Genomic DNA, 21,151 nt, shown 5'->3' with positions numbered 1-21,151 from the left:
TTGGTCCAGGTCTGGGGGAAGAACAAAGCTTGGAATTTGTAGTGTTCTGTTTCCCTAGGAAACACAAGTAGCGATGGATGAGGACGCGAGGTATGCGTGGGAAAAGTAGAAGAGGAAAGAGGAAGATAAGGTTCTTGGTTAATGATAGAGGAGCTACTGGAGGTGGACTGGGGAGAAATTGGACAAGAAGAGTATGAAGGAGGCGAGGAGGAGGAGAAAAGAGGCAGAAAAGTGGAGGTAGTTGGTGGGATGTTCCAAGAAGCCGAGGTCGTTTCCTGGGTCAGGTCGGTGGCAGAACCAGGGGAGGGGGAACTAATAACCGAATTCATATTGGTATACGCAACAGGAAAAGCTCATCCCGACGGTTGAAAAGGAAGGACATTACGGGCGAAACCCCAAGTCTAGAGGCCCAGCCAACGACCCCAGTGGGGGCCAAACTCCAATGTGTGCCCCTTACCCTACCCTGGAAGGGATGGCAATACAGCGCCAGAGAACAAAGGTACCCTGCACAGCGAAGGGTCACCAGCCAATGACCAACAGTCCCACTGCGGAGCCACGGCACCCCCAGAACTGACAGCCACAGCCCAGTGGCAGTCCCGCCTCCACAGAGGGTCCCCCTGCAGAGGTCCGCACACTGGGGTGGCGCCGAACCACCATGACCCCCATCACTGGCCGAGACAATAGCTCGAGGGCACATCCAATCTTTCCTGTTACAACTTATGTGTGGTCAATGATGAGAATTTTGATTAATGTGAAAAAGTCCATGTCATTAAAGCTAAATGACAGCATAGAGACAGGCGAAAAGGAAAGAAGAAGCAATAGGAAAAGAAAACAGCCTTGCAAAATTAGTTAAGGCAACGACTGAGACCCAAGATGGGAGGAAAGGGGAGAGCAGAATGGACTGGAAGGCCATTTTGCAACCAGGCCTCCACACCTGTGGAAGGGATGAAGGTACCCTGCCAAAACTCCCCCACACATCAAGCCCCAGTCAATGTCCCCGAAGCCCCCCACGACGACAACAAGCAAGGGAATGGGGGGAGTAAAGTGAGTGTAGGCAGAGGTGGGGGAATAGAGTGGGTGCAGGCAGAGGTGAGGGAGTAGAGTCGGTGGAGGCAGAGGGGAGGGAGCAGAGTGAGAGGAGGCAGAAAGAAGAAGCACACTGAGAGGAGGCTGAGGGGAAGGAGCAGTGAGAGGATGCAGATGCGAGGGAGCAGAGTGAGGAGGGGGAGCTGAGCGAGAGAAGGTAGAGGCGAAGAAGCAGTGTGGGTGGAGGCAGAGGCGAGGGGGCCGAGTGGGAGGAAGCACAGTAGGAGGAGGCAGAGGCGAGGAAGTGGAGTGGGAGGAGGGGGCAGAGCAAAAGGTGGCAGAGGCGAAGAGGCAGAGGGTGGGGGTAAAGTAGAGAGAGGAAGAATGAGAGGTCATTAGGAAAGATTAAAAACTGGTAATCTGCAACAAACTGAGACAAAAATGAACCAACAAAAAGCAATGCAAAACATAAGGTGGTATCAAAGAATAACCAATGGTTATACAAAAGCACAAACTGACCAATAAGCTCGAGAGCTTAACTAAAGACAAATACATGTAACAATGACGTTTTTGGTCTGGTAAATCCACACTACCCTGAAAGGACCAAAAGCTGAGGTTTATGAAGGTTCAATATAACCAGTTCTGAGCATCTCCCTTGAATAGGAAATTAAATAGAAATGACGAGCAAAACACCAAAACTGCATAAAGTAAATGAATTATACAAAGCCGAAAGGCAGCCATGTTAAAAAGCACATACACACCACGATGTCTGACATACTACATCGACAGCTACTGCACATGGAATTATACAAAGCCGAAAGGCAGTCATGTTAAAAAGCACACACACACCACGATGTCCGACATACTACGTCGACAGCTACTGCACGTGGAATTATACAAAGCCGAAAGGCAGTCATGTTAAAAAGCACACACACACCACGATGTCTGACATACTACGTTGACAGCTACTACACATGGAATTATACAAAGCCAAAAGGCAGTCATGTTAAAAAGCACACACACACCACGATGTCTGACATACTACGTCGACAGCTACTGCACATGGATGGTAGACAATGAAATCCAGGCATAGCACTCACTCCTGATCGCATTCTTGTATAAAGGGTACCGGTATGGAGACAATAGCCTTCCAGTGATCTGCAATGAACAGTATTAAAATGCAGTATAGTGCCCCCGAGAATACCCAGACACCCCCACAAGCAGCCCACAGAGGAGCAACGACAGCACCCAGGACTTGGAGCGACAACGGCCTAAGTCAGGCCGGGCCGCGCGTCCCTATGACACGGAGCTCGCCTGCTGTCACCATAGCAGGAATACCAAACTACCTTCCAGGCGAGCCTTCACCAACAAGCTAAGGGGTGGAGCTACCTTTCCAGCTCCTGCCAGCACCCCAGAGACGGCATGTAGCCGCTCACCCCTCTTTAAGGAGACAGCCTGTAGCCGCTCTGAGAGTTCCAAGGAAACGGCCTGTAGCTGCTCCAGCCTTCGTCAGGAGACGGCCTGTAACTGCTCTGAAGGTATCTTCCTTGAGACGGCCCGTAGCCGCTCGCCCCTCGTTAAGGAGACGGCCTGTAGCTGCTCCGAGGGTAATCAGGAGACGGCCTGTAGCCGCTCAAACCCCCTCCTGAAGGAGACGGCCTGTAGCCACTCCCGCCTTCGTCAGACGCCCTGTAGCTGCTCCGAACGTGTTCCCCCCCCGAGATGGCCTGTAGCCGACCACACCACCTGAAGGAGACGGCCTGTAGCCGCTCTGACGGTAACAAGGAGACGGCCTGTAGCTGCTCCCGCCTTCGTCAGGAGATGGCCTGTAGCCGTTCAACACCCCTCCTGAAGGAGACTGCCTGTAGCCGCTCCGAAGGTGTTCCCCCTGAGACAGCCTGTAGCCGCTCAACACCCCTCCTGAAGGAGACGGCCTGTAGCCGCTCTCGCCTTCGTCAGACAGCCTGTAGCTGCTCCAAAGGTTCCCCTGGGTCCGGGGCAGCTACCCACTCTCTCAGGCCACGCCCAGTAGCCGGACCTTGGCGACAGCCCGTAGCCACGCCCCCAGGAAGCCATGGCCAGTAGCTGGGCCCTATAGCAGGAGACGGCCTGTAGCCACTCTGCCGCCTGGAACTGACGCCTGTTCCCCGACCTCTGACACAGAGGGAGTCTCGGGCATAGAGGACTATTGGAAAGGCCCTGTAGTCTCACCCGGCCTCTGCTCCCTTCAAATGGCTCTGGAGAAGACCAACCTGAGGGACCTTGATGCAGATTGGTGCCGCAGCCCCTTCCTGTCGGCACCCCCAAGCCCTGGGGACCGCAGCCCTCGGGAACCCCAGACCGCCCCCAAAACTCCCCACACCTTGTCGGCAGAGGTCCTCATCCTCTGTCAGGAGCCTGAACGACCAGTTCAGGCAATTGTTCGGCCCCAGTCCTGAGGGTCGCACTCCTGTCCCCAGCCCTGAGAGTGCGGGACCCTTCGCCACCCACAGCCCTGGACGAGAAGGGACGCCCCTACGTGTGATCCTGTGGCCTCTGAGTACGGAGGCCCCTGGTGGTGGCCAGCCCTGTCAGTAGCGGAGCTGTGCTGCCCCTCCACCCACGCCCCTGACGCCAGATTCAACCGGAGTGACCATAGTTGTGCAATGTCAGTGATCAAGCAGTGCCAAGGTGGAATAGTGAACTGACCCTCAAGTGGATGCAAGAGACAATACCACAGTGTTGGAGAACAGAACAGATACAGCGAACAGCGTACGGAATAATTTAGTAATAATACCAAAACAGTGGAGTGACTAACAGTTTAAAAGCAAAATAAGAGTTGAGGGTAACAAGGTAAAACATGCTACTATCTGAAAATATCTCAATACTGTACTAAGATCATAGTCAGACCCCAGTGCCTTACACAACACTCCCCAGCGAGAAATAACCTTAACTCCACACGCATAGAGACCCTGGACTTCCCTGATTAAGAACGCTCTGCCTCAAGTGCTATTCACTGTGACTCAAAGCAGTATCCTGTGAGATACTACTAACCATATCTAGACACAGGAGTTTATAATCGCCCAGTATACTTGTGCCTGTAACATCTACTCATTCCCCTGTCTAACTAAGCAATACAAGTATAAGGTTGTTGCCTGGAGGTTTTGTGTCCTGCCACTTTCTTATCTGTCTAAGCCCCGGTCTCGAAAGAAAGAGCCGCTACACGCTAGGCGTTTACGGAACGGGAAGCCGAGCCAAAAACACCTAGCATTACAGGTATTATTTTACAAGTTGCCAATGTGCGGTTCAGGGATATTACCACCAAAAACGCATAGTATGATACCTAACTCTAAGGTAAGCATTCCGCTGCAGCAGGTTAGGTTAGGTCCAGAAAAATATCCTGCACAACCTGGGGGGTGTATTGGCAACTTGTAAAAATTTACCCAATGAACACTACCCCCTTATATTCCGCAAAACCATAACCTTGTGATACTTTGCATATAAACAAGAAACCCTTCACTCCGATAACTCACTTTATTCTAGCATTTTCGGACCATATGCAACATAAGACAACTATATTTAGACAACCTGAACATAACTATGCGAGCTCCCCTCATATGAACTAAATCTTACGGCAAGAAAAAAATACATCAGACTTGAAGGAGCTGGTCTTTCGGTGCAACTCTTGGGGGAGAGGGAAGGCCTTCTTCGTTTTACTGTTATGAAACGATTGTCACAATCCAGCACACTTGAGGCCCATGCTTCTTTTAATCCACAAAAAAATTACCAACTAAAGTCTGCTGTATAATTCACTTTAATTACATCGAACTTACTGTGTAACAAAAATTTGGTAAAGGTATGCTGTATTTGAAGCAGCAGAGGCACCTAACATTCTTCTTCCTGATAGTCTCATACTTTTCTGATTATCATTGGGGTAATATATAAACGTTTCATGTGAAATCTTTCCCCGTTTTTAACTACGTTCCACTGTCAATTCGTTTGACTCGCAGGGTAATGGCAGAAGGGGCTGTCCTAACCTACGTGTTCAACCAAACCTATACCAGCTTAACTAATAATTTTATCATACCTAACCTAACCTAGCAACTAGTTGGGAAACGAAAACCACCACTGAGTACACTGAATAAGGCAGACAATCGTAGGTACGGCTTGAGGAACGTGATGTAGCAGTTGGAAATTTTTCTGGAGGAAAAGGTAATTTACCACCCTGAAAACAGAAAATACAAAACTGGAGGAATATGAACTGAATTGGTAATGTCCTTCTACTGCTTCAGGCATATATTTACCAAAAAATTATCGTCTAATACAAATTAACCAGCTTAATTTTTTTCCTTGCAGTTAACATACGGCAGCCCTACCCGCAAAAGTAAAATATCATGCAAACTAACGTCCACGTATTAAGAAACAGAAGAATGCTGCCTTCAGGTTTAATGGCTTTCGATTGCACACCATTAACGCAAACAACATTAATCCGATTTGCAATCTTCTGTAATGACCGAAAAAAAGAAATTGAACTCGGCTTTACAGATTAAAGGGTGGACGAGCTAACCGGTTAATACACATCCACAATCTCGAGCCAAACTCCCAAATGGCGCGGGGCGAGTGTTGCAACCCTCAATGCCTGCGAATCGATGACGTGGCAGTTCAATTTCCCTCAAGAACGGACACTGCTTCGAACACCATTTCGGTATTTTTAATCTCTACTCACAGGACCGTTTCTAAGAGGCACAAGAGGCTTCGGAGCACCTGTTTCTTATCGATTTATTCTGCTTATCATACATTAACGTTTTTCTTGTACGCTATATCGTTTTTATACTGATATGCATTTTATCACTATCATCGGGAATTGATGGAGGACTATAAAACTGGACGTAGAGCTTATATCACAATCAGACTCTTCATCCTTCCAAATCTTTAACGTGCTTTTAACTTTATTCTCGGCTCCAAACGATTTTATTCGGCCTAGGAGAGGTTACGTAGCATCCATTCCTCGGCGATTTCTTTTGCATATTACACCTCTCTCGCAAGCTTTTTATAAGGTTTAATATCGACACAGTTTGCATCAATAACATAGTAGAGGATAATGTGTAATGGACAATAAATCCCTAAGCAAGAGGCTTTACGAACTCTCTACAGCCATTTAGAATACCGCCCGTCCTTACAATCTGTACCTCTTCAATCCGATGGCGTATTTTAAACTTTATTCTCGTTATTCCAGACACCTTCATTCTGCTTACGAGATATTTCGTAACATCTTCCTTGCCGATTTATTTGCAAATTTTAAACCTTATTCCCGTTACTTCCAGACAACTTTATTCTGCCTAGGCAAAATTTCTAACTGTATGGGTTAGATATGGCCTTCATTAGCCCCTTCAGCGGGTCTTTCCAAAGATGAATAAAACCGTCTGAAGACAGCTAGAGTACATGTCACCGGATTATTTTGTAACATATTCCTAACCGATTTATTGTGCACATTTCGTTAACTTATTGTATTATATTTATTCATATCATGTCATCAAAACGATTTAAATATCATACTGGATCATTTAAGCGATACGGAAGGCAAGTTAAATCGCTTAGGAAGAGGTTGTACGAAACCTCGTATCCTTCATTAAAAAACGTGAATAATGAGGGAAAGTAATACATACAATTATAACACTAAATAAACTGTTGCCAAGCCAAAATGCGTCAATAACTCGTTCCTATGGCTCACTTTTAGCTTAATAAATTCGTCTGGTGTTGGCTGGACTTTTTAGGTTTGCTTCGACCAAGTGATGATGGCTATTTCTAAGTAGCACGGTGGAAACTATGATGAAATATGGGAAAACAAAATATATGAAACATTAACGATGAAACACTGGAAGTGAAGAATGAAACTGACATGGAAGGGCAAACAAATGATTGGCAATATAGCAGCAGCAGCAGTAGTATATTAGTTGTAACTGTAATAGTAGTAGTAGTAGTAGTAGTAGTAATTCAACGGTAACATTTTGATGGTGATAATAACGATGGCAATAATAATAATAATAATAATAATAATAATAATTCCAATTAAAAGTCTATCCTAGGTGAAAACTACAGGTACTGTCCGAAGAAAGCATGACCAAAGAACTGAAACTTCCAAGCTCTCGAGCAATTTTCATTAGACTCCTTGTTCAACATAAACAATTAAGCTACTGGCACCATAACCCTCTTATGGTCTAAACAAGTCTAGCACCTAACCATCCCACATAAATATCCTATATACAGGGTGAGCCAAAAGTTACTTTACGATATTTTACTGTTCTACATCAACTAAATAAAGTGTACACCAATTATAATTTAACTAAATGAGGTGTACATCAAATTTAAAATCGTTACCGGTATATCATATGTTCAAAATGACCTTCCCCTAAACAGAACTGGCACCACTTAGACATTGGCAAACTCTTCTCATGGCAAAGCAACTTTTGTCCTACCCTGTACATCTGAGTTGGAGACATGGATATACGAGAGGTTATATATTGCAAGGCCAATCTTATAGGTCTACTGTAGAAAGCTTCGTAATTTTCAGTATTTTATTTTTACAACTGATTATTATTGGCAGTTTGCATTAATAACTTCTATGCTGAATCAATCATAAAGTACAGGTGCTCCGAAATTAACACTACGAAGGTGTACTGAACAAAATAAATTGTTCAGATACAAGTGTTGCGAAATTCAAAACAATACGGTGTACTGTGCAGAATCGCTCTGGTACACGTATTGCGAAATCTAGTAATGCAGTGTAAGATGCACAATAAATCATTCAGGTACATGAGTTGCGAAACAAGAATACACAGTAACTGTTCAGGTACAACTGTTGCGAAAAATCAAAACCATTAAGACCCAAGGTAACGAATTCGAGATGTTAAAATATTAGGCTCCGTATACGTTTATGTGAAGTTACAGAATGTGGTGAATGTTTTTTGGCGTATCAGAAAAGAGCCAGGATTTCGGGGGCTTGAATGATGAGTGAATGGAAACTTGGCCCAATGGATTAGCCAAACTTAGGTGGTCTGGACGTGCTACCCCTCATCCTGCCCTAAGGTGGGAAAGGAGGTCTGGATGATAAGTGCAAAACATCCCTAATACTATTCAGCAGCTTTCACCTGAAGGAACTGGTCCACTCAGTTCGTTGTCATGGTTGCACAAAAGTATACGAGCCTTTGTAACAAGTTAGGAATGAGCGTTATTGGGTACTAGTCAAATCAACCCTCCAATTTGACTACACGACCACAGACTAAGCTCAAAATGGTTAGGTTATCTAAAGTCCGTTGGCACTACCGTACCGTTAAACCAAGGATAACATCTTGCAACCAATGTAACCCAAAATCACGGAAAAAAAAAAAATGCTTGCCAAACTGAAAATAGCAGACAACGATATATGGATATAACATGAAAAATAACAGCATTCAACAGGCCAACTGATTATGCTACAGCTGTCCGGAGGCCAACCTTGAAAACAAGTGCATAAAAGAGCTACATGGATGTCCAGCTCGAGGGATTTTAGACAACCTGAAAGTAAATATACCGACGCTGGAACAAGGAAAAATTACGTAGCGGCTTCTATGGAGCGATAGTCATCGCAAGGAGGGTCAATTCCCCGAGCCATACAGCTCAGCACCTCCCTCGTTATGCCACTCACCACCTGTTATCAGGAAAAATAAACAAAATGCCTTCCAAAACTATCAAAAATAAACCGCTGTCATATAATGCCATAAAATGATTGAAGATAATCGCGGAAACAGCAATCACCAACGTCTACGGTGCGTAAGCGTCGTCACTCGTCACCGGGTGCTCCCTTACGGTCCTCCTCCCCGGCCACCATGACGCTGACGATTAATCGCGTCAACATGCTCAAACCTTCATTCTCCCCACTTTCAGTATCTTACCACTAATACCAGCAAAGCAGTACAGGCTATAGATTGTACCGGCCCATAAGAAGGTATAAAACAGAAAAAACAGTACAAGCTAGAATGTATCAGCCAATAAGATGGATTGGATCACAAAACACCGCCATCACCTCCGCCCAGGGTACGCCAATCACCACCTGTAAACACTAAAAACAAACAAAATGCAATCCAAAACTATCAAAAACTAAGCCACTGTCATACAATACCATATACCGAAGGAAGATATGCGTAGAAATAGCAATCTGCAGCGTCTAGGCAAGAGTCGTCGCCAGTTATCCTCACAAACGACCGGTGACTCGGCGGCCATTACTAACGACATTGTCTCATCTCGAAGATTCAAGGGTTCATCACAAAACTTTAATTCTCCCAATTTTTAGTTTCTTATCCATACCAGACTGAATAACGGTAAAAATTACAATGCTAATAAACAGCATTTTCGATTTCACAGCTAAATTTAAAAAAAAAAAAAAAAAAAAAAAAACTTCAGATTCCAAGTTTGGACATAGGATTGGGCCAATTTTCAAATATCGAGGCGGTTTCAATTTAAATCCAAGGATTGATCATGGATGACAATTTGATGAAAATTTAAACTGGCTATATGTCATTTTACCTTTGATGTTGCTTAATCGATCTTCAAATACTGTACTGCTAGAAATTTGTTATAAATAACAAATAGGCCACCCTTTGACCCCAGGATGGGTGGCTTTCTGACAGGAATAATACAAGGAGTTAGCTATAGTATGATACATAAGCTACCAATCAATGGCTATATATTGATACTATACTTAAATTTATTTTTTTCTGCCTCTCCCATCTCTGAACCAACTCTGTGATTACAAATATTGTAGATATTGGTAAACTACTCAATCTTATTAATGCTAATCTCTTTCTTTACCCGTACTACATATTTCGTTACTATTACAATGCTGTTATTATATTTACTGTACTAACTTTGGTGATTTCCACTTTAAATATTAATAGGGAAACTAAACAGATTAACAAAAAATCAAATTGATACATTCAAGTACAGATGGGCACAAAGTTGTTACTGGCTCATGGACTGAATTTATCACTGGATTATTTGGCACAAGTTTCTTGCCATACAGAATAGCACTGTAACTTGTTTAGCCCCATAAACACAGATATCCACCACACAAGTCTGTCCCATGAGAGAAAGAGACTGGAGCACCTTCACTCAGTAGACCATCTAGCATCTAAAAATTGTATGACAACAACAAAATCAATGAACTTCAATAGTACAAACCACAATGATCTGTGATTTCCTTGCAGCATCCAAGAACTGTCCCATAAAAGGGGAAAGTACTCAACTGTGACACTGCAAAAATTAATTTTGTTCAATTCTTGCTATATCTGTACAGTATTCTATTACACAACTTACAACTGATGTTTTGAAATTGGGGAATTGGATATAGTTTTCAACAACCCCTCCCACTACTAAAGGTCTAACCTAAGTTAATAAAATCATCACATGGTAGCAAGAATATAAATAAAAAATATTTCATTAGACTAAAATTCATAACAGAAGTTTCCAGTTCAAGATCTGACATTATATCATCATCCTAACCCTAACTGCTCCCTAAGAGAAAGGGTGAGGTAGGATCCAAAAACAAGATGGAAGGCACGAATGCAAATCTAATATAACAGCATGGCCAGTGACAGAGACCACACAGTTATTCACTATCTATAAACTGCCAGATGTCTTTATCCACAAACAAATCACCTCCACCATACAAACATCCATACAATAATCTTTGATCCGTATATTTTTATTTCCATCTTTTTCAGTGTACTAGTATACTTCATATGGTCTATTTATTGATCACCTTTTCAGTCACTTGTGCCAGCATCAACAAACCTACATAATCCTGTACACACGAATGCAGTATATAACTGATTTCAGTCCAAACAACCTATTCAAGTTCTTCCTAATATTATCACAGGCAATAAAAATATTTTACAGTTCCATTAACTAGATCAGTCAGTTTATGCATTTTGTATTTTATTCTTACCTCCAGATGATTTTCTTCACCTAAAGAGAGCCTTTTCAAGCTGTAAGGGTTCCATACAACCTCGGTTATCCTTTTACTGCGAAACATATGCCCTAAACTGAATTAGATCATCTGGTGGTAGCAAGAATACAAGAATTTGAAAAGGTTAAATATTGATTCATTTTGACCTAATGCAATCTCTTTTGGTCTTCCCAACAAGCAACTGTTCTGATAAACGTTCAAGTTCTATCAATCAATCTATTTATCTAAAGCCAGATACCACAATCCCTTAAAGGGTGGCCATTTATCTTTTGAGTTAGCTGTTTTATGGGGAGGGGCACTAACCCACTGTCAACCCACTTGTTGACACAGGAAACACTATGGGTTGGTTACATGGTTACCACCCTACATCGTAAATGGTTTCCTGGCTCACAAGAAACCATCTGGCTTGCTACTCAATGTAAGGCCACCTGAAGTGGAAAGAAGAGTAATAAAACATGACAGGAAAGTTGGAAGAACATAGGGAGAGAGGATGGCAGACACAGAAAAGAGAAAAATAAAGGTGAAGGAAGAAGCAAGCAGCACTACAGCGAGTGGATGACGGTTGCCACCACATAGTGGATGACGGTTGCCACCACATAGCACCATACACAAACATTACAAAAGTCAATCTTCTCAGTATTTAGAAAATGTTTTATTTACCATCTATCCATCCATCCATCATCCAATCCTGTGTTGCCCCAGGAGGAGCACTGAAGCCCGGGGCTAGGCAAGTTGGTCCTGACATTTAAGATGAGAGTGACCAGCCTCACTCATCCCTGAGTGGTATTATATGAGCAATAAACCTCAACCACCCCTTGGATATAAACCTACACAGGCTCAATCCGATTGGAGCCCCTTAATTACTCACTTAACCATCAGGCACCATAATTTGGTTATATGGTTATGACCCAGCTTGGTAAATGGTTTCCAGGTGTACAGGAAACCATTTGGCTTGTCACTCAGTGTAGAGTCACCCATGGGCAGATGAAAGAGGAAAGAAAGAAGGAAGAGGATGGAAGGAAGAGAGGAAAGGCCAGACACCCAAGAGCAGCACTACATCGAGTGAGTGGGTGGTGAGTGCCCCCACCTACCACCATTTACCATTCTTGTAATTACAACTACCAATGTTTGCAGATATATAATTCCTACTTATTAATCCAACTATATCTGAGCCTTTCAAGAGAAAGATATAGTAACAGTACAGAATATCAAGACTGTGGCTTCCAAACTTTAGGTTAAAATAACACAGGATCTAAGATGGCCCCCCAACATTTTTTGTCATGATCTGCACATGCCAAAAAAATTCTGACAAGCCATTCCACTCCATACCTTTACATCATCCAAACCATTTCAAAAGGGGTGGGTAATACCCACAACAGAAAAGGGGAAATTCAAAAACAGAAATTCATCATCATCATCCAATCCTACATTGCCCCATGAGGAGCGTTGGAACCCGGGGCTAGGTAAGCTGGTCCCGACATTTACGATGAGAGTGACCAGTCTCACTCATCCCCGAGTGGCATTACGTGAGCAATAAACCCCAACCATCCCTTGGATATAAACTTTCACTGGCTCAGTCTGATTGGAGCACCGTAATTACCAACTAAACCACCAGGTGCCAATATTTGATTATATGGTTACCACCCACCGTAGTAAATGGTTTCCTGGTGTACAGAAAACCATTTGGCTTGTCACTCAGTGTAGAGTGACCCACAGGCAGAAGGAAGAGGAAAGAATGAAGGAAAGAAAGACAGAAGAGGGAGTGTAAAGTCACCCATGGGCAGAGGGACGGGGAAAGAATGAAGGAAAGAAGGGCAGAAGAGGATGGAAGGAAAGAAGGATGGAGAAAGGCAGACACCCGAGAGCAGCACTACATCGAGTGAGTGGATGGTGAGCGTCCCCACGTACCAAAAAAAAAAAAAAAAAAAATCCAGTAATTAGCCACACATCCATTTGCCCACCATTAAAAATTTTCAAAATCTCTGCTTCACCCCACTGACAGTAATTTAATATGTTGATCTAACAGTTGTCATGAAAGTCTAAAGCCATCTTTGCATCAGCTTTACCTACATTCCTGCCCTACAGTATACTATGACATGAAGGTCCATATATGTGGCATAGGAGGCTTCATAGCACCTTCTCCTTAGCAATTCATTCTGCACACTACACCTTCACTTTCTCTGGTATGTTATCGACATCATATTAATATCAGCACACTTTGTAACAATAACATACCAGAGGATACTGAGGTGTAATGTGCAGAATAAATAGATAAGACAAATGTGTTAAGAAATCTCCAAAACCATTAATTCAACAACTTAACAGTTCCTTCCAACCTTCAGCATTTTGTCCCACTGGTTGGTCAACCCAGCCCTTTGTATCTGCAGCTTCCATCCCTCTCATTTTACACAATTTCAACACCAAATACATCATCACAGCTTCCATGCCTCCCATTTTAAATTATTCCAGCACCAAATATGGTACATCATCATCATCATCACCCTGACCTTTACTTCCCACCTTGAGATGGGGTACAATGTGATCTAAAAAGCAAGGAAACAGAGTAAACAAGTGTGAGAACTTTTCAGTAGCATGTCCAGTGAAATAGCCCAAACAATAATTCACAAGCTCCTAGAACTGTACCATCACCTTATAAGCTTACCATCTGCATACTTTTTTTTTTTCCCCCTTAACTTCCAAAAACATCATCATCCTGACTTCTTTTTCCCCATGTAAGAATGGGGTAAGGCAGGATACAGAAAACAAATACTGTACCATTATTATTAGAACTATAAAGGGTAGCAAAGATTAGCATGGCATCATTTTTACTATTCAAATTGTGATCTGTTTACATATTGACAGTACAAAAAAGTAGTGGAGTTTGCGTCCTCTCAGTGAGGCGGTGTCGGGCAGTCCTCGGGGCCTGGGCCACCCCTGGTCACTACACACCTACGGCAATTTACATTTCTACATCCGCCCACACTTGTCAAGCAAATAAATTATCTCATTTTTTGTTTTTAAATTGACAAATTTTTAATAAAAGAAATGTATCATGGCAACAATATGCCTATCACTTGTGTTTTTTTTTTTTTTCTTTCATCAAATAAAATGCAGACCTCAACATCTTCAAATTAAACCTCACCATCTTCAAATTAAACACAGACGTCAGTATTAAACAAATATAACAACATGACGTGAGAAACACACTACAAGTAACATCCATCCCTCAATACTACTCACATATACACCAACAATGAGATCAATGTACAAAATGAAACTTGACATGGTACTTTTTTTTTTTTTTTTACTTTTTGCTTGTTTTTTTCTTTTAATGGTTCAACAGGGAGTCAGGGAGGTGGTTTGGGGGGTGTGGGAGGGGGAGGAGGGATTGACACCAGCAGCTGAAAAAATGGAGGGTCGTTGTAGAGCTGCTTTTCGTCATCCATGGGAACACTGCAAAGCCTCCCCTGCCCTGCCCTGCCCTGCCCTACCCTGTCCTGACCAGCCCTGTCCTGTCCTGCCTTGCCCTGCCATGCTACAACTGGGCAAGTCCAACCCGTCTATTTAAGATTGTAGCACCCGTGGCCTTGGCAAAAAAAGGGAAGAGGCCTGAGGGGCTTGTTTGTAAAATTCGTACATGTGTGCAACAGACAGATAATACAGAGATTGCTACAGAGATACATTATTTATTCTTTTAAGTTAATGGATAAAAAGAATAAAGAGCTTGGAAGGGGGAGAGAGAAGGAGCAACGGGCCGGTCAAAAATGTCTCCCCCCACGGACTGCTTAGCTTGGTACAACGTCCACACTGATGCACTGTTCTCTCCGGGCCAGCCGTGCCCATCGGCAACTCCAACACACTCCACAGGCACCTCAGACACACCTCTCCTCAGTGAGGCCCCCACACAACTGTCCATGTGCCGAGGTGGCCTGATGTTGACTTGACAACTCTGATGAGCACACCGTCCAGCGTGCGCTCCTCGTATGTTGTTGCATCACTGGTATTAAGTACACCATGGATACATGGGAGATTAATGTGGGTCCTTAACAATGTAAGTCCATTGTGATTAGTACATTTTATATGAGTAATAAATAGTTACACCATCTCTACTTACCTTACTTGTCTTTGTTAATAAACATCAAAATGAAAATGGACTGGTTTTGTGTTCCATAGAAATCCTGACGGTTCTCTTAAAGTTGAAAGTGGAATAGAATATTTGCACTCAAAATTAGGAAACCTACTTTGTATAAAACAAGAACTTTTGAGACCACTGAACAGTTGATTTACTTCAAAACGTACTTCACACACAGTAGATGGTCACTACTGTCCAACAACTAAATCACTGCACTTCAAGTATTCCACAATTCAGTAGTCCAGGACACGAAACACTAGCAGACACTGGCGGGGAAACACAAGTCTAGCCAATTGAGCTACTTTCATGAGTCTGACTCGGACTTGACTTTCTTCTCGCCACTCTCCTCTCCCTCACTCTTGTTCTGCTCCTTACTAGCAGCCATAAGACAGGCCATCGAGTCCTTCATGTCATGGTAGATGATGTTCTTGATCTGAAGTTTGTCCTCGTGGTTGGTGTGGGTGTCACTCAGGTGGCGGAATTCTTGGGTTAAATGGAAGCAGTAAGACACATTCTCGGGTGAAACAAAGTCCTCTGCCACTTTCACACAATTGTGCAGATTACGAACCTGTGAGAAGTGATAGGCGAGTCAGACAATGTTACAGAAAACTAGGACAAAGCCTATGAGAAGTGACTGGAGAGCCAACCAACAGAACTAAACATAACAGCAGAGCAGACCTGGATACATCTGCCATTACTGCTAAAATGATACATGGTCCTTCAGCTCAAAACAGTCTTTCCTGAATTTAATAAAATACGTTAACAGCAGTAAGAACAAAACAGTAAAACATCCTTGTAATGAAATTGTTAATAATGTAAAACTACAACTAGCATGTGTGAATTTCAAGGATATAAGAAACATCTCTGTACATCATTATCCTAGAAACTTCCTGAACGAAGGAAGAAAATGTTCCCATGAGAACATACGAAGAGAGAATAACTGCACAAGGCCAGTTGGTCCATGCTAGGAAGCCCCAATAACAATGTAACTTAACTACTAAAGACTGTGACTAATTAGCTTCAATGGGCTAATAGAAAAAATCATGTTTTTAATATGATGGGAATGAAATAAAATATTAAAAATAACCAAAGCTCAATAATTTAAATTAATAAATAAATTACAGTGTTTCCCGTATGATAAGGCACTACTAGTGCAAGGACGCACCCTACAATACACTAGGTATTGGGGGGGGGGGGAATATTTGACAATTTAATAGTTTATCATACTAGCAAGTCTAAGGCACCGACTCTACAGTGTCATTTTTCTTTCTGTCACAGCAAATTATCACCAAATTATCACATACTGGACCTATTATCAAATATCTGTGGTTATTATTAATTAAATGTACCTAGTTCAGCACAATTTCATATCTATTCACATCAGCAACAACTCATAAGTGCCACTACAAGGCATGTAACACACTGGCAATGGAGTGTTTACATCCAACTCCAATCAGCTGATGTTTTTATGTTTAGTGGTTCAAATGAACCTTTACAACCCACACCCCCAAAAGAATTCACTCAATTCAGCCAACAAAGTCATTATCACACTACTGCTTTATTACACAATACCAATATATCAGTATATATTGCCAGTTTCCATTTTATAATACCAAGCCTGTCTTCTCTGCTTTGATTCCTTTCTGTTCATTCATGGAGGGATGTCATCTGCTCAGTGACTGTGCAGACAAGATTAGTGACGTCATCTGCTTCGATGACTATGGTGAGTGCTTTGTATGTCGTGACTGAGGTTCGTGAATGCTTGCATCCCGTCACTGAGATTCATGAGTTTTAATTTTGTGACTGGGATTCATGAATGCTTGTATCTCATGACTGGGGTTCATGAGTGCTTGTATCTTGTAACTGGGGTTCATAGGGGTTGGCAAACTCCTTTCTACAACTTGATCTTCAAGTGCTAAGACGCAGGGTGATTTTTTAGTGCAATTTTTCGGAGGGGGGGAGGACGTCTTATCACACAGGAAATAGGGTACCTGTAATTTTTTAATTTTTAAAAAGTGACTGAACCTGTGAATAAAATGAAAGATACTCTCATACTTAAAAAAAAAAAAAAAAAAAAAAAAAAAAAAGGTGCATTCAAATCATTACAGTATTAAAGTGCGAGTGTGTATACCTGGTGGGGGGCACCGGCAGGAATGAACATAGCGTCACCAAGACACTGAATGATAGCATAACCCTCCACCCCATACTCCTTGTATAGCCTCTCCCGCAACGGCCCGTCCAGGTACCAGGCCTGGTCGTGTATGGGGTCGTGGTGTGGCTCAAGCTTGTCCCCGCGCTCTATGGCCACCTTGTTGAGCAGGTCGCGGATCTTATCGGAATCCCGCGCGTGGTAGATGTGCCAGAGTGCCCCGGGGACCTCTTCCTTCTCCCGCACCCGACGTCGCGTCAGAATGTCACACCCAGCCTCATCAATGGCTTTCAGGGCCTCTGTTGGAGGGAGAAATGAATATGTTATTCATCATCATTATCAATTCTTTTTTCCTGCCTAAAGAGGGGATGTTATTCACTACCACCACCACCATCATTGTCATCATCATCAACATAATCATCATCATCATCATTATTGCCATCACCATTCTGATTCCTCCCCCCCCCCCACATAAAGACAGGGTGAGGTAAGATCCATCCATCCATCATCCAATCCTACGTTGCCCCATGAGGAGCATAGGAGCCTGGGCTAGGCATGTTGGTCCTGACATTTAAGATGAGAGTGACCAGCCTCACTCATCCCTGAATGGCATTATTTGAGTAATAAACCCCAACCACTCCTTGGATATAAACCTACACAGGCTCAATCGAATGGGGCAGTGCACTGAGTGGTCCTGCCATCTGGTGGGTGTCTGTGAACTTCTCCCAGATATGAGTTTTGCAGCTGTGAGGGTTACAGCTACCAATATTTGATATTATTCAACTCAAGGCCAGCTAAAACTGAGTGTTGTTATGTTGAACATCAGGTTTACACCAACAAAACTATGGTTTCTACAATATTCATGGCCTTATGAAGAAGATGGGTTGGGAAAAAAATAGTATTCAAATGTACGTTCTACTCCTGTCTATCACGGGAATTCTAGGGATGTATTAAAGAGGGTTTATGTGGAAATACTGCCTTCATGCATGTACAGAGACAGTAAATAATTTGAATAAGGGTAACAGGATTTCCATTTCTTAAAGACAGTGATGCAAGATATGGATAAATTCGCCATGTGACATTTCCATTTGGTGCTCGGCTCTGACACATATGATTGTAAACAAACACAAGACTGGCGAGGTGCATCAATGATGGGATGAGTTGGTTGCATGACATGGACAATGAGAACAGTTAGCAAAATGACGAACTTTGTTTGCGTTGTGGCTGACTGCAAATCAAATTCAACTTTCAACAAAGACCAGCACCCATTCATGAAACAAGTAAAAGGAAAGGCCAGGTTTCCATCAAAGATGGATGCCACACGTCATAAGCTGTGGGAGACGCGATGTAGAAGAGGGGTTGAGTGGAGAGCAACCAGGAAAACATGTCATACATTGGTCTGGCAGCAGATTTTAAAATATGGCAAAATTTGTGCATGAAGGCATTTCTCCATATACTTACCAGGTTACAGTCTTACATCAATTATATGGGATGTTTATCGAATAGTATACTGTATGTAGAAGTTGATTCCATGGAAATGATGGTTCCTGTTTTACAATCTTTTTTCTCTCTTCTACAGCCACTTACACACCAATAGCATGATTGTCAAAGGCATTTGAAAAATTTTGTGATTTGATGAAACTACATGAAAGCACATTGAAAAATTTATCTTGAAACCTGCAGAACATGTTTCTGGGAGAAGTTCACAGACTCCAACGAGATGGCAGGACCATTCAGTGCACTGGCCCATTCATTGGAGCAACATAATTACCCACGAAACTACCAGGTACCATAATTTGGTTATAAGGTTACCACACAGCATAGTAAATGGTTTCCTGGTGTACAGGAAACCATTTGGCTTGTCACTCAGTGTAGAAACATCCACAGACAGAAGGAAGAGGAAAGAATGATGGAAGAAAGACAGAAGAGGGAAAGATCCAGAAAACAATATACAGTACTGTACATGAAAACTTCAACTCTTGGGAAGGTGGGTTGGGATAGAAAGCAGAATCAAAGCTGAGCAGTGTTAAATATATTTAAATGTTGATATTTATGCCATGCATTTTTTTTTTTTTTTTTTTTTTTTTGTGTAGGGAATAAAAAGAGGTGGGGGGGGGGATAAGAGCTCCACATAATATATATATCATTATACTGAAAGTCATTTAGAAGATGGATCAGACACTCAATGACTCTCCATTCAAGCTGAATTGCAAAAATGACAAACTGGGGGGAAAAAAAAAAAATCAAACCTTTAATGTGCTCCTCATAGTCTGCATCTTTGGGGACACCCACGTAGCACATGACATTAACAGCGTCCGATATATCCAAATGGAGATTAGTAGAGGCCTTGTTGGGGTGCATGGCAGACCCATAAGCTATGTACATTTTGGGCCCAAGGTCAGGCCGCACAAAACACTCGGGCAGTCGGCCAGCAAGATTCAACCGACCGTTTCTCCTCGTGTACTCGCCCATGGGAAGGACACTCATAAGGTCTTCAAATCTTGTGGGCAGCACCTCAGCAAAGTCTTCCCCAGGTGGCCAGTCCTTTAGTTTGAGCACCATCGGCTGGCCTTTCTCATCCTTCAACCGCTTCCCATAATTCTCAAACCCATCCCAGAACTTTTTCATTGGTTGGTTGGGCACAATATTCCCAGTTAGGCAGTTTATGAGGTCATTCTTAATATCCCCGTAATCCTTCGAGAACGACTGAGGGGTCCATAAATCGGGGTTGAGTTTCTGCCCAACACCTGACACTAACACCGGCTGTCCACGCTTCCACTGGTCCTGGAATAATGGCGTGTTGTTGGGCGCCAGGGGTTCCAGCAGACGCAGGAGCTTGCCATCACACAGCCAGGAGTGGGCCACGCCGGGGTATAGCATGCCGCTCTCCGTCTTGGTCATGATGCGGATGGGCAGCGGGTCCCTTCCCCGAGGGCCATAGTTGTACCTGTAGTGAGAATGGGGTTAGAGTATGCTGGTTTAAACACATGCAGAGTAGGGTTAAGTAATGGAAGTAAATTTAAATCTACTGAGGAAATATATTTTCCTCTTTTAGTCTCCAGACCTCGTAACTCTCCTTCTTATAACCCTCAGAACTAGTTGAGTTTCCCAAAGACAAACAAATTGTCTAATATTAGCTGGAGTAAACTAGGTAAGTCAATGTTGCCTGAACACTAAGGTTTAGAACTCACATCTGAAAGTACGGGTCTGATCACCCTGAATTACAATATTTTAAACTGTTAGGATCCACTATCATTATCATCATCATCACCACCACAACCACCATCATCGTGACCCTTACTCACCTACTGATTAAGTATGGGATACAGACACATAACAAGACTGACTCACTTTCTAATAAAATGCTTGAGCACCATCTGGTTGTTGTCCTTAGTATCCTCCTTGTCTGAGCTGTGATCAATGACGGAAGAAATAACTTCATCCAGGGTATCCAGCTTGGGTTTTTTCTTACTGCTGCCTCCCTCCTTGCCAGCTTTGGTGCTGCCTGCTGCTTGCCCCTGCTGCCCACCTGAGCCTGCCTCCTCCTTCCCGCCTCCGTTGGGTTGGATCAGCAGCTTACGTAAGGTTGAACAGCTTCCGTCCTTCTCATCAGAGTCAGAATCAGAGTCAGAATCTGAGCTCTGAAAGGCAAGGGGAAAATTGCTTTAACAAATGAATGGGAGCTACAAAGTTCATCATGACCATGACCATCATCATCATAACACCATGATCATGATCATCATAACTATAATCATCATTGGTTAGATAACTGCCTTGATCAATTTCAAAAATTAATTTCCTTTCGATCATTTTTACAAACTGATGTTCTTCATAAGTTAAACAAAAGCATACAGTAGTAGCA

The 21,151-nt window shown here is 42.9% G+C and overlaps 1 protein-coding gene across 4 annotated transcripts in view; it reads right to left on the bottom strand.

The window, feature by feature from the left end:
* Window positions 1-13,821: 13,821 nt before the first annotated feature.
* Window positions 13,822-21,151, bottom strand: part of Kdm3 (Lysine demethylase 3) — an 84,335-nt gene continuing 77,005 nt past the window's right edge. For all 4 annotated transcript variants that reach the window (XM_080281573.1, XM_080281574.1, XM_080281575.1 and 1 more), the window contains 4 exons: window positions 20,641-20,930; window positions 19,539-20,236; window positions 17,272-17,588; window positions 13,822-15,708 (listed from right to left, as the gene is read on the bottom strand). In XM_080281573.1, coding sequence (XP_080137699.1) covers window positions 15,445-15,708; window positions 17,272-17,588; window positions 19,539-20,236; window positions 20,641-20,930 — 1,569 coding nt within the window. In that variant the 3' untranslated portion in view covers window positions 13,822-15,444. The remainder of the gene's footprint in view (window positions 15,709-17,271; window positions 17,589-19,538; window positions 20,237-20,640; window positions 20,931-21,151) is intronic.

This window comes from Coenobita brevimanus, chromosome 90, assembly GCF_032717465.1.
Source record: "Coenobita brevimanus isolate Jiangsu-jjx chromosome 90, ASM3271746v2, whole genome shotgun sequence".
NCBI classification, from domain to species: domain Eukaryota; kingdom Metazoa; phylum Arthropoda; class Malacostraca; order Decapoda; family Coenobitidae; genus Coenobita; species Coenobita brevimanus.
This window is presented reverse-complemented; position numbering and strand designations above follow the sequence as displayed.